Source organism: Zosterops lateralis (genome assembly GCF_965231275.1).
Source record: "Zosterops lateralis genome assembly, chromosome: 15".
In the NCBI taxonomy this organism is placed as follows: Eukaryota; Metazoa; Chordata; class Aves; order Passeriformes; family Zosteropidae; genus Zosterops; species Zosterops lateralis.
Genome location: NC_139775.1, coordinates 5,598,637 through 5,614,057, shown reverse-complemented (window position 1 = coordinate 5,614,057; position 15,421 = coordinate 5,598,637). Strand labels below are relative to the sequence as shown.

The following is a 15,421-nucleotide window of genomic DNA, read 5'->3' as shown; positions in this document are numbered from 1 at the left end:
AGTAGGAGCACTGTGTGGAATAAAGATGCTTTAACACTGCAGCAGTTTAATATTTAATGTGTGCACTCAAAAAGTGAGAGGTGTAAGCCAGAGGGAGGACTGCTGTTTCCCCCTGGGCTGCTGGAGCCAGCTCCATCCCATCTCTGCTTCTTTGTGCCATGGCTGCAAATCCCACTGGGGTCAGATCCATCCCATCCCTCCGGCCCTGTGCCATGGCTCAGCTTGGAGTTTGGACATGTGAGTTCCTGTGGATGTGTGCAGGCTCCTTTCCATGGTTCGGAGATCTCCACCCCTGGGGTGTCACCTTTCCTGCCTGCACGACTGGCGTTTAACCCAAACCGCTCAAGAGTGAGCAGCTCCTCCTGCGTGCCCTGACAGGCTGAGCCACACCACAGACAGCCTTTCCAGACAGTCCAGCCAGGTCTCAGAGAGCTGAAGGAAATGTTTCCAAAGCTGCAGAGAGAATCTGCATTATCATTTTGGGATGTTTTCAGAGGTCACAGCAGAAGGTGACTCCTTCTCCTTGCCAGCAAGGCAGGCTGGGAGAAGACCCTGCTGTGCTGAGTTCCCCAGCATTTTCCTGAGCAGGGTCTGAGGAAGGATCAGGCCAAACGTGTCAGGATGACATATCCACATGCAGTAATTCTTGTTTCCTACCCTACAGCTCTGAGTTAAAATTCAGCAGTGTGTGCAGAACAACCCTTTCATAGTGGTCTATCCATTTGAAGGCTGCAGCACATTGGAAACAATTTCTGGGACTATCTAGTGAGGATTGAATATTTCAAACAAAAGGAGCAGAATTCCCCTCCTTGCTTGTGCTCCACTGCAGACAGGGATGAGGTGGTGATCGGGCCAGGGGGGAAGTTAATTTGCTTTTAACACTCACTTAAAGCAAAACAAGGAAATTCTTAAAAGTGGTAATATTGATAGTCAAGTTAAATAATTTCTTACCAAAGAAATTAAAAAACAGCAGTGACTGTAGATTTTTGCTTGTGTTGGTCGAAATGTTTTGATGTGTGTTTGTTCAGGACCTTGCAAGATGGAGATCCTGGGCTGTGACTGGGGTGCCTGTTCATTGCTGCAGTACAAACACTGGTGCACGGGATATATTGTGGAGGCACATGGGGTTGGGTACTCACTGTAAAGGGGGATTGCTGAGGAAGGTACTTCCATGTCCAGCTTTCCTTAGGAAGGGAATTAATGTGTGTGTAGTGATTGCCAACATATAATTCTGCTCAGTGCGACCTCATCTGTAACTTGACATTGCTTTTGGTGGAAGTATTTGTGAGAATCTACAATGAGCAAGTGATAACAGATCCAATTAAATTATTACATTTCTAATGTACACATTAACAGGGCATGAAGAAACTTCGATTGTGGTTCCAATTTCATCCCATCTTCTTAATTGTATGTGCAGTAACACCACACCTTGACATTTGCAAAGTGGCATCAGATCACCCTGAGTTTGAAATGTGATTCCCAGCCCATGATTATGTAAAATTAAACTGCTGCATAAGTACAGTGGGAATTTGCAGGACAACCCCTGCATCAAGGGACAACCAATTAACAACTTTATGAGTGTTTTCCAATTTGCTTGTAAAATTGCATATAAGTAAGAAATAGTATTGTTAGACATATGTTTTGGTTTGTTGAGCCTATTTCTGGATACTATTTTGAGCACTCCCATCAGCTGTGTAGTAGCAGACTTCACAAAAAGGTGTACTATAAATCACTCTGGGTGTTAGAACTGACAGCTTTAAATAAATACAGCTGACAGCTCAAATAGCTGTTCCATTGACAGTATGCAGTCTAAATGTGTTAACAAATGTGTAGACTCAGCAGTTTGGGATTAGTTTAGCAAATAAATTACAAAATAATTCTGTGACCCAGCAGAAAGCACAATGCCTGTATATCCCTGGTCTGCACGCTTTGTTAACACTGCAACAGGCCCACGGAGCCGTGTGGGAAAACACAACAGTGCAGCTGGAGCTGGGCTCCTGCTGAGGCAGCCTCCACATCCCCCAGATTTCTTCTGAGTGTCATGTCCGGGAATGTGAGCAGCACTGGGAGTGTCGTGGTGAGTAATGGTTTAATAATGGATGCATTTGCTTTGCAGGACCAGAGATTTCATAAAGGAAGGCAGTAACTTCACACTAGCTTAGGCTGTGATTAAGAGTCCAAAGTTAATGAGTAGCAATTGAAAAACTGCTTTCATGCAAAACTTGAGATATTAAAATGCTTTTGTTTTTTTAATGTTACTAGCTTGCATATGAGGAAAAGCTGTGAAGAGAAGATGAGGAAGGGGCTAGGCAGTTAAAAGAATTTCAGCTCTGAAGATGGATTATATTAATATGTTAATTATTTCCATTCTGAGCACTGCAAAAAATGAGAATTACATTAAGAATTATGTCACAGTTTGACACATTTAAGGCGCGGTATTTTTCTGCTTAGAGGTTGAATAAAGCTACTGGGTTTTTTTATATCTCAATTTTAACTGTTCACAGATAGGGTAGACTGGCACAACGTGTTGGGGGGTATATAATGTGAACATGGAATAGCATTTTTGAGACCTGTATTTTAAGGGAATCATTAAGTATTCTGGTGTTTTCAAAAATGTGGGGTTTTTAGCAGTTGTGTCTAGTGAATAATTGTATGCAATGTACAACTGGCAATTCTGATAACCAGTTGCAACTTCCGTTGCAATCTGTCAGCATGATTGCCAGTGATGGCTGATTTGTGACTGCTGCCTTTCATGTCAAATTGTGGTGAATGCACTAGATTAATTATTATTTCCATCCTATTCATTAAATATATACTTAGAGTGAGCACCCATATCGATATGTTAAATGGAGGTTAAACATGGTCAGTATAGTTAGTTTTTCCTTCCTTGTCAGTCAATAAAACCCTGCCCAGGACCTTTCTCAATTACAGGAGCCTGCCTGAACAGTGGGAATCCTACATACCGTGTGTCTGGGAGCTTTAGCAGTGGTGTTTTGTTTTAGGCTAGGGAGCAGACAAGTATTTTTGTCAGTGAATAAATTCAGTTTGAGTTATTACCATCACATGTTTTACAAGAGCATTCAAAAGTATGATTTAATGTTTCAAGGATCCCAGGGAAGTGATAAGATGTTTTAATTTTAAATGTTTCTTCCTACAAGTCAACAAGTTTTCCCTTACTTGAATCTGCTGGGGTAGGTGCTGTACTACTGGGGTTTTTAAAGTACTTTTTTCCTCATGGAAAGCATGGAAAGATTCTTTAACTGCAATACTTTGGATGTTTGAGAGATCTCAGAATATCTTGAGTAGGGCAAGTGTATTTTTCTGTTTGGTGACCTGCTCCAGCATCCTATTGCATTTCAGTGGAGAATAACAAAATTTGTACTTTGCCTCTGGGTTTCTTTGTTGAGGTCCACAGTGCAAAGGCTGAGACATTTAAAGGAACTAGAGTTCAGAGTGCAACAGCACCTGGAAAATTCTTTATTTTATGGGCATTTGCCTGCCTGATGTAACATGATTAGTCAAGGTCAGGACACTTAATTGTCAGTGAAATGGAGAGCAGTTTGTTTGTTACTTACATGTGAACTACTCCAAGACCCTTCTGTCACCAGACTGATTTCCTTGCCAAGAACACACTTTATTTCTTGTGACTATCCTGTGACATCCATCCTACGTTCTGAGAATGGCCATGGGTCAGTTCCTCATGGGTCAGACCTTCAGCTTGTGTAAATCTGAATAGCTCTGTTTAAGTCACTGATACTCTAGAGATTCATATTCTAGACCTTATTTCATAATATTAAGAAGTGGTATCAAAATCCAGTGTTAATTTTTTAGCAATTTGTATTATTTTTCTCCAGTAAAAGGAAAATTGTGATGACCATATTAAATGTACTGAGTCTACTAGCTTACAAGCAACTTGTATATCAAACAAATCTGCTTGAAAACATCTAGAAATGACACAAAAATTCTGTTTTCAATTGTCAACTGTTAAGAACTGTGGATCAATATGTACATTTTTTAAAAAAGGTGATGGATGTTTCTTGTCTGGCTTGCCATTGCTTGGCTCCCAAAAGAGTAGGTTGCTGCAGAAAGTACAGAGGAAGAATCCGGGTGGAATCATGATGGAATGTGTTTTGGGTTAAGGTGTCTAGGCTGTCTTGGATTATAGCACAGCATGAACTTTTCTTCACAATGAGTACAGGAGAATTTGAATTTATTGAACTGCTTTTGCTTTGACGATGAAGATGTTTTAATCAACAGAAATTTTTAAAGTACTGTTTTGTTAGGTTTGCAACACACAGGTTGGGAGAGAGCAGAGGCCCAGCTTATGGAAGCATTAACTGGATGGACTCTGTGACTGGTGCTCTGAAAGCTGCACGGTCCTTTTCACAAGTCCATTCATACTCATTAGTCTCTTGCCCAGGAACAGCTGGTTATCTCATAACAGTTCCTTTCTGGGTTTGATGTTTTTGTGCACAATTACCAGTATTCATAGAGACTTTTGAAAAGGAAGAAATGCAGTTAATTTTGAATGCAGTCCTTTGCAGCAAAGGAAGAAATGCACTGAAACTGAACCGTTCACTTCGCTTAAAGGATTCTGTTGTGTTGTGGTGCCTCTGCAAGCTGCATGTGTGTGACCTGCAACTTTCTAATGTTTAGAAAGCAAGTGAAGGTATAAATACTCCATCAGACCATCTGAATATATCCTTTTCTACTGAGTGAATGAATTGTTTGCTCATAAAAAGACATTTCTTCAGCATTCCCTGAGATGGATGCGTTTGTGAGGGACATTTTTAATACATCAGTCCAGCCCACCAGGGTGAGCTGGTGCTTTTTCAACTTGCATTTGTACAAATTCTTCCTCCACACTTCCAGTCCTCCCTATTGAGAAAACAAGAAAATATCACCAAGTAGATATCTTGTGTCCCTTCTGCTTCTTAAAACCTCACAGTTATCTGAAACCTCAAGTCCTCATAGGCTTCCCTTTGAATTCTCTCTGCAGGAAAGCATGTGGTTTTTGCTTTCCTCATCTATTAATTGGCTGATGTAAAAGAGTAGTTTAAAACTGCAACAGCCTCATGCAGAAGCCACTACTTAAGCAAAAATATATGGCTGCTTTTCACTTGGAAGTCAGTGAGAGATTTTACTCTCACCCATCTCACAACTGTATCTAAGCTCCTAATCTCTGTGAATATTCTGAGAACCTAAGATTAATCTAGAAAGGCTATTGTAAACAGAACTCTCACTTATTTAAAAAGGTGTTCCATATGTGAAGATCTAATAAGTTCAAGATCTTGGAGGGATTAACACTTTTGGTTTAAGAATTCTCATATTTCAATATAGGAGTTAAAAAAAATAGACACGGGCTACAGTATATGATTAATTTTTATTGGATCTTTTTAAGGGCAGTGTCTGCTAAAGTAGAGGTTAAAATATGGTAAATAGTCCACACAATGAAAAAATCAGTAATCAGTGTTTCATTATGTTGCTAAGGCAGTGAAAAAATAACAGACACTCTCAAGATAAATAAGGGACTCCTGATTTTCAAGGTTTGGGAGCGTCTTGTGCAGATTCTTCCCAATTCTATCTTGTTTGGTCCTTTTGAGCCTCTAAGCCTGCACCATTTCCTGGAATTCTGTGAAAGATAAGAGAATATTTACATGAAAGAAATATTAACATGAAAGGATTAGGAGTAAAGAATTAATTACTTTTCAAGAGATTTAGAGTAAGAATGAACAGAATGCACATCTGATAGATGGCCAGAGAAGAAACGCGTGGACGAGAGGCATCACCTAAACATCCTCTTCTAAACAACATGTGGAAAGGCAGTGTGTTTTGCTCACTTACAGGGAATAATTAAATATTCAGGGTAGTTTTGGCCTTCTCTCTGCATAATACTGATCTTAGTCGAAAATAATAGAATGGCTTATATGGAATTTAAGTAAGAAGTAGTTAAGAGCTCAAGTGAAAGAATGAAAAGTGAGTCCATGTGTTTTATTAACTGTTTGTAATGCTTCAGACATTGAGAAGTGTTGATTTAGAGCACAGTCTAAAGCTAAAATCGCTGTGCAGTTCTGTGTGCTATGATCCTGGGGTGATGAGTTGTGTAATAAGATACTGTTATTTTAAAGATCTTTAAAATACTTGGCTTCCATGAATTAGAGTATCTGATCAGTCCCATCCCTGAGTGACTGTATTAATATAAAGATTGCTTCATAAATCATGTGTGTTTATTCTGGCGTAGTTCCTAAGGAACTGGATTTAATTCCTTCTAAAGAAAGAAACAGAAGGGTTCTGTCCTGCCAGTGCAGTGAGCTGGGGAATCTGCACGCCAGCACATTCCCTGCGTGCTATTCCCTAAGCCCCTTTCATGCTCTTCTAGGCAGCTCACTGCTCTCATGGGGTGAGTTGCCTTTAGCTGCAGGCCTTTTGTGTGCGTGCTTTGTCTCCAAAACAGGGCACAGAATTATGGAATTAGGAGATCAGGAGGTTTCTGCACCGTGCAGCCATTAAATCACACCAGTGTTTCCACGTGGTGAGTGCAGTATGTGCTTCCTTAAACAGCTGCTCCTTCCTATCTGCTCCTTAACCTGCCACTGAAGATAAAGAGCAGCCATCCCTGCACAGATCCTGTTGTGGGGTCTCACGCTGGGGTAGTGACACTTGATCATTCTGTTATCCTTGTCATGCAAAATGAACACAGAACTAACTACATGCTGCATACTGAGAATGATTTTGGTGCCCAGTGGAATTTCTGTGGGGCAGAAGCTGCTGTAAACAAGCTGATGTATGAGCTGATTGTTCTCCTGTGTACAGCTGGTTCTTTTGTCCTTGATTTTACATTTGTGTATTCCAAGTGATGCCAGTGCTGCCTTACATTAGAGTAAGTGAGAGGAGAGATAAGGGGCAGTTCCTTTTGGAACAATTTGAAACACAGGAGTGAGTGGCAACAGGAAAGTTCTTTTTGCTCATGCAAAAAGAGTTGCAGGGACCATTTCCACCCTTAAAGAAGTCGCTACTCAAGGGTTTCAGTAAAATCACTGGGTGAGCATTAATGAACCATCAACACAAAAGAGAATTCCACATCACTACAAACATCCTGAGGTGCCTCATTCTGTACTTAAAGGAGTCAATACCTTCAGCCCCGATTTTACCATCGCCATCATGATCTGCAGCTGCCAAGAAGGTCTTGGTTTCTGAACTGGTTAACACTCTGGCTCCACACTCAAACCTCTGAAGGAAATACCTTGGGAGGAAACAACTTGGATTTAGATTTTCACACCGTAGTATTTTTTATGGTTGTCGTATAGTCAAACAGATAACTATTTCTAAATAATTTACCACAATAGCCAAGTCCTTAAAACACTACTTTGTTTGACAAGTTAGATTTTATTTGTATGTATTTCTGCTTTATAAGTGTAACCCTGATTGAATTGATTCTGTCCGCTATGGAAATCCAGCCCCAGGGTGCTCTTTTTTTCTGTACATAAAAGGCAGGTATTACTAATTTGCTTTTCTCTGTAAGGATGATCTATTTAAATATATCTTTCACAGTCTGCTAAAGGTTTTTTCAACCTTTAGCGTAAATTGTGTTCACATTTACTGAAAGTTCTGGAATGGAAGAAGTGGTTATTTTTTTTAAATCCTCCAAGTAGTTAACAAAATCCTTACTTGAGCTCATCTTCCTCAATAAAGCCACTTTGATCATTGTCGAGAATCCGGAAGATCTCCTTGAGCTGGCTGCTACTCTTTTTAGACATCCCACTGATCTGAAAGAATTTTTTGGGACTAAAGGAATCTGGAGCTGAAAATAAATTAATAGAGAAATTAAACCCCAGACCACTGCATTCAGTGTTCCTAAATGGTCTGAGGATGATACTTTGTTACATTTTAATTGTTCTAAACATGATCAGTAGGTGAAGTTGTCAAAGAATGAATGAATGTGCAATACTGCCCCATATCCTCCTAAACATCCAACAAAATCATGTGGAGATAAGCTCCAAACTGACAATATAAACCAGTAATGAACAAACATACTGTGACAGCCAAGTAAAGAGATTACGGAATTGTGTTTAAATTATGCGCTTGTTCAGTATTTCCTTTGCAACTGAGTTAAACTTGCCACGGGTTACACAAAATAAGAGATTTGGAGAGTTTTAATTGTTTTCTCACCTTGGCAGTCCCGCAGAGCAGCAGCGATGTCAGAAGGGCTTAGAATGTCTGTAAGGCTCATTTCAAACCTGTGCAAAACAGAATATTGCAAACAGAGTTTTGAAGTGCAAGTACGTCTTACAACAAATTGGGTTTTTCTGTGTTTTGAAGATTGCTATAAGGTCAACAAAAGTAGATGAATCTCATTGATCAAAGCAACATCTCTGCTATTCCTTAATAAATTACAAGATTTAGTACATTACTTCCTTTAAAAATAGCACTGCAGAAATAATACTTGTTAATGAGATGGATTACATTAACCATATTTTGAGTCGATGATCAATATTTTATCATTTACCTGCAACCTATATAAAATACAGCACATTTTTAAACTCTGTGTAACTGTTAATCTAATAGTCTTACTGGAATGCACAGAATCTGGCAATACAGGTAACAATACATGCAGTTGGAGGAGGAAAAGTAAGAAAGTTTACTTCTATTATCTCCCCCAACAGCTCTGAAAAATAAAAAGAAAACTGATACTTATCTATGTAAAGTCCATCCATATGTATTCCAGCAATTAAAATAAAAACCTTAGAACAACAGTTGTTGTACTTACTACTGGTGCAGTTCTGCACAGTAATTTTATTTAATTAATCTCAAGTCAGCTGCTCACCTTTAGAGTTTTCTCAGCTAGATAAAGGAAAAATAGCTGAGGAGATACCAGGCAAAATAGTAATGTTGGCTCTGGCTTGCCACTCTGTCTTATAAAGGATTCAAAAGGTGACAATGACCACTACTTAGGTTACACTTCCATGGATCAAATGTTTCAATTGAGACCTGGCTCAAATTTCTTCCTTAACTAATTAAACTTTTCTTTCTATTTATATCCTAAGATAATATGGACGAAAAGAACTTTTTTTTTTTTTTTTTTTTTTTTAATAAATCCACTAGTGCTTAATTAAGTATAACTCTGCCATCAGAACAGCCTTTCAGCCTCCAAGTATGTTAACAGGTAACCTCTGCACCTGAAAGTCACTCTTTGGAAGATGACTCCAGCAGTCAAATCCTTGTGAAAAGAAATTAATTTGTTTTCCCTGGGTCTGTTGATCCTTTGGAATGTATGAAGGATGTTGGAGATGACAGATCAGAGGTGACAATGTGTCGTTCTGACAAAGATGACTTATCACTGGGCTAGAGGAAAGCATTTTCTAATTTGGATGATCTTTCTGCAGTAAGCTTCATTTTGTATTTCCTGACCATTTTCTGAATTACAGATACAGATACCAGTGTCTTCAGTAACAGAAAACTATGAACTAGGTAAAGCTGAATAAACTGATCTTGTAATCTCTATTCCTTGGAAGATTATATTTAATCAGTTGGCCTACTTAATAATCCATTTTGAATATTTTTAATTACATGAAATCAATAATAGGCTTACTAGTTGTAGCAAGTTCTATAGGCTGTAGGAATCAGACTTTGTTAGTGTGGAAATAGTTTTGTATACATTTTATAACACACTCTCACAATATATTTCACTAATAACTAAGTTTTAATTATAGGTATAAATAAATTAGAGTTTATTATATATTTCAGGAGTATTACTTTGGGAACAAAAAACCTTAGGAAAATTCGTAACAGCAAATGGGAAGTTTTCCTACTCAGATAAAAACCTGTTACCATCTTTAAGGGGGTTTATATGGACAAAATTCTAGGATGGAGACTCATAAAACTCACATGTATTTCAGTTACTATTTACTCTGTAGTAGTCAATTGTGATATCTAAACTGATGTTCTCTTAATCCATGAACATTGTTTTATTTTTAAACAAATGGAAATAGCATGGCATGCCAAAGTAGTAATATTTTTATAGTAGCAACAGTTACAAATTATACTGTGGAGCAGAGTAATAAATTTATCTAAGCCTTGATGTAAGTAAATGGACTGCAGTGGATTTACTTCTGCTTGGTTTAATGACAGTGAGAAAAGTGTCAATCATAGCAAATGTTCCATAGCACTGTTTGAATTTGGATAAAGAAATGCAAGGTACAAGTAACACAAAAAAGCACACATAATGGTACTTTTAACTTTCTTGCTACCTATTTTGTATGTGAAGGAACATGACATAAATCACAAATATTCAGACTTACCTTTGGTCCCAAATACCAGCTGTCCAGGAACAAATACTCCTTCTATTGCTACCAGTAGGAAAACTGGTTATAGTGTGTGGGAGTTCGGGACTACTGTATGACCAAGAAATATGGCTGAGCAGAAGCCATTTATTGTTTACATTAAGCTACATTTGTACATTCTACGATCACTAGTTCACGCAATCACATTACTTGGTTGGTTCCCCTGCTTTGTCCATGAGCTCAGCATGTGCCCCTCAGGAAACATGACTGGCTGCAGTTCCATGCCTTCATGGGCCTCCTTTACCTAATTCTTGTGGTCTCCATATGCTGTTTCTCAGGCTTTTCTTCTCTTATTTTTAGAACAGTTTATGTCTCTGTAACCTTGACGAATTTCAAAGAGTATTTCCAAAGAGTAACTACAGGTGGTTTGGCAGGTGCAGCATTCCGTGGTCTAAGCTGTTCAAATACATTGCTGCAATAGTGACCTGGAAGAACACTTTACTGGTAAACCTAAGATCCCTGGGCTGTTGTAAATAAGTATTGTGTGATTAAAACAAATTAAATAGTGCTGATTTGTACAAGCTGAAAGTCTTGTCACAGACCATTTGGTGTTCTTTCCATTTATCATCTTCATTCTATATATTCATGTTGCTTTCTCCCTGAGATTTCCATTGTATCTGTCAGGCAGTGGCCATGGGGATGAAGTTCATTCTGTGCTTTCTCCAGAATCATCCTGAAATAACTTTCATTCTCTTAGATACCTTTTTACATTCTGTTGTATTTTCTCCTTTATGATCTTCTCAAGTTGATAGAGGTTTAAATAAGATGTTTCTAGAGAAAAGGGCTTTTTAATCCTTTGTGACAGTGCCATAGATGTTCCTTTATAGGAGACTTCCTTTGTTTCTGCTGGCTCCTACATGGTACTTATGGAACTGCCCTCTTTGTTTAAGTGCTTGACTTGCCATACAACCCTAATTATTGACAGCTAATGAGAACAAGAGAATTGAAATGGAGAAAAATGACAAGATCAAGGTGATCATATAATGCTCAAGTTCGAAATATATCTGCAACTAATTTAGGCATTGTATTAAAATATAAGCGCCTTATGGTCAAAGAATGGCATCTGGTTGTCTCATGCACTCTGCCATGGCACAGAGTGCTGAGCTAATTTTATATGTACTCAACAATTGTAAAATACCCAGAATTAGTATTATGTTAGAACATGATCTCAAGTAAAAATGAGATAATTGCTATGATTTCTTTTGAAGAGATCTTCTAGTGTTTGAAATTCAATGCTGACAGAAAAAGTGATGGTAATCCTGGCTGAAAGATGGTTTACAAAAGCCTAAAAGAGCTGAATTTCAGAATCAAGTTGATGTCACTGTACATTGATACAGGTGAGAATCTAGGGTTACTGGGTTTTATTTATTTATTAATGACACTTCATCTGAAGTACAGGTTTCCCTCCACTACAATTAGAATGCAATAATCAGGGGTTAGTATATTAAGGGATATATTAACAAGATAATCTATTTTACGTCGGAATTACCTGCCTATTTCCCTTCTTTCTTGGTTATGTGTTAAATTAAGTGGTTTTAATTACTTTATGCATTCAAAAACTAAGATCTATGAAAGTGGTTTTTTTTTTTAACAATGCAAACAATGTAGCACTATAAAGAAAATCCCTAATAATTCAACCAGAACAACAGCTGCTAAGTAGTGGGCAGTTAACAACAGTGCAAAATCTGACACAGAATCTTAGTATTGCACAGTTTCCATTAATGTTTAGCACTCATTCCTATGAAATTCAAGAAAAAATATTAATTTTCATTTGGTTGGTTTGGGGGGTTTTCTGCTCTATGAGAGACATCTGAAAGTTCTGTAGGGTTGATCATCTGAATATTCATGTACTGGCATACCTAATGTCGTTTTCACCTGAGGTGTCTTTCTAAAATAATATTAAAACCTTTTTTTTTTTTTTCAGACTTCCAGAATTAAACTTGAAGGTGAAATTCTGAGAAATAGAGAATATTCATATTGATAAGTTCTTTCTAGGAATCTGGACATATTAAACAATTGTCTTCAAATCGAGTGCTATTTACTTCTCTAAGTATCAGAGGAAGGTTGTGTTTTGGTAAAACATTGACAGGTTGTGGACTAGTCTTTTACCCTTTGTGTTCTGTTTGGCATAAAGTACACAGTTAATTAGCAGTGGCAATCAACCAAAGCCATGACTTGAAGCAGATGCAAAAGAAATATCAGCAGTTGTCTCAGGTGAGATCAGAGGAGAGGTGTTAACCTGAGACCAACTACAACAGTGTAAAGGGATGCTGCAGCAGCTGTTCTCAAACCCACACAACTCCATCTTTCAGCCCTGGTTGTGTCAGGGCCAATTGTATAATGATCCTGGATAACAGATTCTGCCTTTGTAATGAGTTTGGAAGTAACTAAAATAGATACTCAGTAACCTCTGTGGCTGATCGTTATGTTGATGTCTCAGTGGTGACAGCAGAGAATCTTAGTGTGTTTACAGCTATTATCATTGAAAAAACCTTTACAACAAAATGAATTATATCCTGCCACTTCAAGTTGTCTCTTAGGGCAAATGCTTTAATCATATAGAAATAAAGAAATAATTACAGCATTTTAATTGTTGCTTGGGCCATAGTATTTTGCCGTATTTAACAGAGAAGTCTGAGCACATGGTGTAGTATTTGACTTTTTTGCTATGATGGAGGAGGAAAGCCAGGCCCCATTGACAAAGCTTTCTTTCCCTGCAGCAGGCAGAGGATATTACCCAGAGCACTGAGCAGAGATCTGGACTAGGGAAGCTGAGATACAAGATTCTGCAGCACTGTGGGTCTGGAGCTAAAGGAAAACAGGTACTTCTCTCACGTTAGGGGAAATACCATGTGAACTTGCCTCAGTTCAAATTATGTTCTTATCATTCTGTGGAAATTAATTTGATTTTCTTTGAAAATGACAGGAAAATATACTAACATAGCTGAGTAATAGTGTCGCTTATTCATGGAGTCTGGTCTGATAAACATATGTTTTCACTTAAAAAGCTGTCTTGGAAGATCTCTGACAGCATTTGATATATGTTTGTGTTTAAAAGCACTTGAAAGTTCTTCTGAGACTCAGTAATGCAATTTTCTGTCTCTGACCCTAAAGGTAATTGGCTAACATGCTTCTGTCTGCTGTCAGCATTATAGACAGTATCAGATGGAGTGTTCTTTAAAAATCTGCATTGTGCAGGTTTCTGTCTATTTTAGGAATAACTATGCCCTAATGTTGGAGGCTATGAAATAATCTGGATGTTGCCTATTGTGCTATGTAAAAGACAAGTAGAGTCCTGCCCTACTGTTACCAAAGGCTCTTTGCACATGGCTGCATTTCACTGTGCCCCGCAGTGTAAGGAACCATGGAAAAATAAACCAAATAGCACTGAAGTGCAACTAGTTCTGTATTCACTGCCTGTCTTCATTGATGTCAGTGGGATTTTGGCCATTAATTTCAGCAGTAGGAGGATGTGTAACCCTTAGTGAGGTTTGAAGTAAAATTTCTCTGTAATTAGAGTTAACTTTATCATAAATAATCATCAAAAGTCAATTGATTAACAGAAGTGCCCTAAAGAAAGGAGATTCAGACAAACTGTTAAAACACATGCACCAAGCATGTGATAAAATTCCATTGACAAGAAGCAATCCGATATTTAGGGTCTCAGACCTCCAAATGTCTGATCCCAGAAGAATGTTTTTCACTCTAAGGGAGCTGTTTGGGAATGTATGTTTGTGATCAGGCACCAATATTTCCAGCTGAGGCAATATTTGAAGAGCTTTCTTAAATCACATGGTAAGTAGTTACAGAAATTTCACAGTACCTGATAGCCTGTGTGAATGAGAGGCAGAGAGGAAAAGAAAGTGAGTGAGTGTATCCTTGTGCAAAGAAAACAGCATTTTCTGCTCTGATCTGCTTAGTGGTAATGCTGGAAAGATCTAAAAAACTGTCTAGTCACAAGCTCTTCTTAACTTTCTGGAGTGATCACTGTAGCTGATACCAGACTTACCTTGTCATGAATTTTTTACTGTTCTTAATGGAATGGTAAGTGGTGAAATTGTCTTAGATTTGTAGGCCTAGCAGGCTAATCAGGGTGGAAGTAAGTGTGGTTAAATAAAGGAGCTGCCTGCTATCTCAGAAGTTATCTGAGCTGTCTGTGCCTCTCTTATTTAGCCATTAATGTTGGTACAATGCTTGGAAATGTCTGGGTGACCCACATTGCATGATGAAAACATGGAGCATCATATCAGCTGAGACACAACATTTTCTGATAATAATGAGAGCTTTTAGCCCTGAAGTTAGGCTGCAGTCCTTAATTCTGCAAAATTTCCTTTTTTAATTGCTCTCCTGAGATGACATTGAAATAATGAATGTCAATTTGCTTGATGGATAATTCTTTTTTCACTCTTATAGAAAGTTCTACAATATTAGGACTTGCTTCGTTCATTAGAGTTAATGGAAATGTATTTTTGGCTAATGTATAGAGCATGAACACATTATTGAGTATTCATTAAAGTCTTGTAGATTTCATCAGCTTTGTGTAATGTGGTGATTTCCCCAACATTGTTTTGATATTTCCTTCCTTCTCCATAATGTCTCATCATAAATACATTGTGCATCAGAACCACAACAACCTCAGCAGACAATTTTGAAATTAAGATTTTTGATTTGCAAATATTGAAACGTCTTCCTAAATACGTCCAAAAAAATGCAGTAGGAGACAGTTTTTGCAAGATTATTGTCCAAGAACAGACTTTTCAAGAGCTCCAGTTTTTTAAAAAAGAGTACATAGAAGCAACTGTAGTATGGGAAGTACAATGTTTGGTATGGTTAAAGCCATCTAGATTTTTTTAAAGGCTGTTTAGCTGTGTGTTTATTTTGGTCACATATCTAAGACAAAACCCCAATACACTGCAGTGTTTCATTAGATGCTATTAGCAATGAGTTCTGTTTTTGTAGCCCAGTTTGATTGCTCTGTGTATTTATACTATGACAAAATTGTGATGACAGCATCACACTCATGCTTTTCAACCAGAACTGTAACCTAGTGCTCAAAATGAACTTCAATTAATATGCAACTA

The 15,421-nt window shown here is 37.9% G+C and overlaps 1 protein-coding gene across 1 annotated transcript; it reads right to left on the bottom strand.

Moving 5' to 3' along the window:
- Positions 1 to 5,606: 5,606 nt before the first annotated feature.
- Positions 5,607 to 8,230, bottom strand: LOC310915775 (parvalbumin, thymic CPV3; the record flags this gene model as incomplete). The annotated part of the gene is made up of 4 exons (XM_083872907.1): positions 5,607 to 5,632; positions 7,134 to 7,243; positions 7,669 to 7,801; positions 8,170 to 8,230. The coding sequence occupies 4 exons, from the start codon at positions 8,228 to 8,230 to the stop codon at positions 5,607 to 5,609; spliced, it is 330 nt and encodes a 109-aa protein (XP_083729033.1).
- Between the last annotated feature and the right edge of the window lie 7,191 nt (positions 8,231 to 15,421).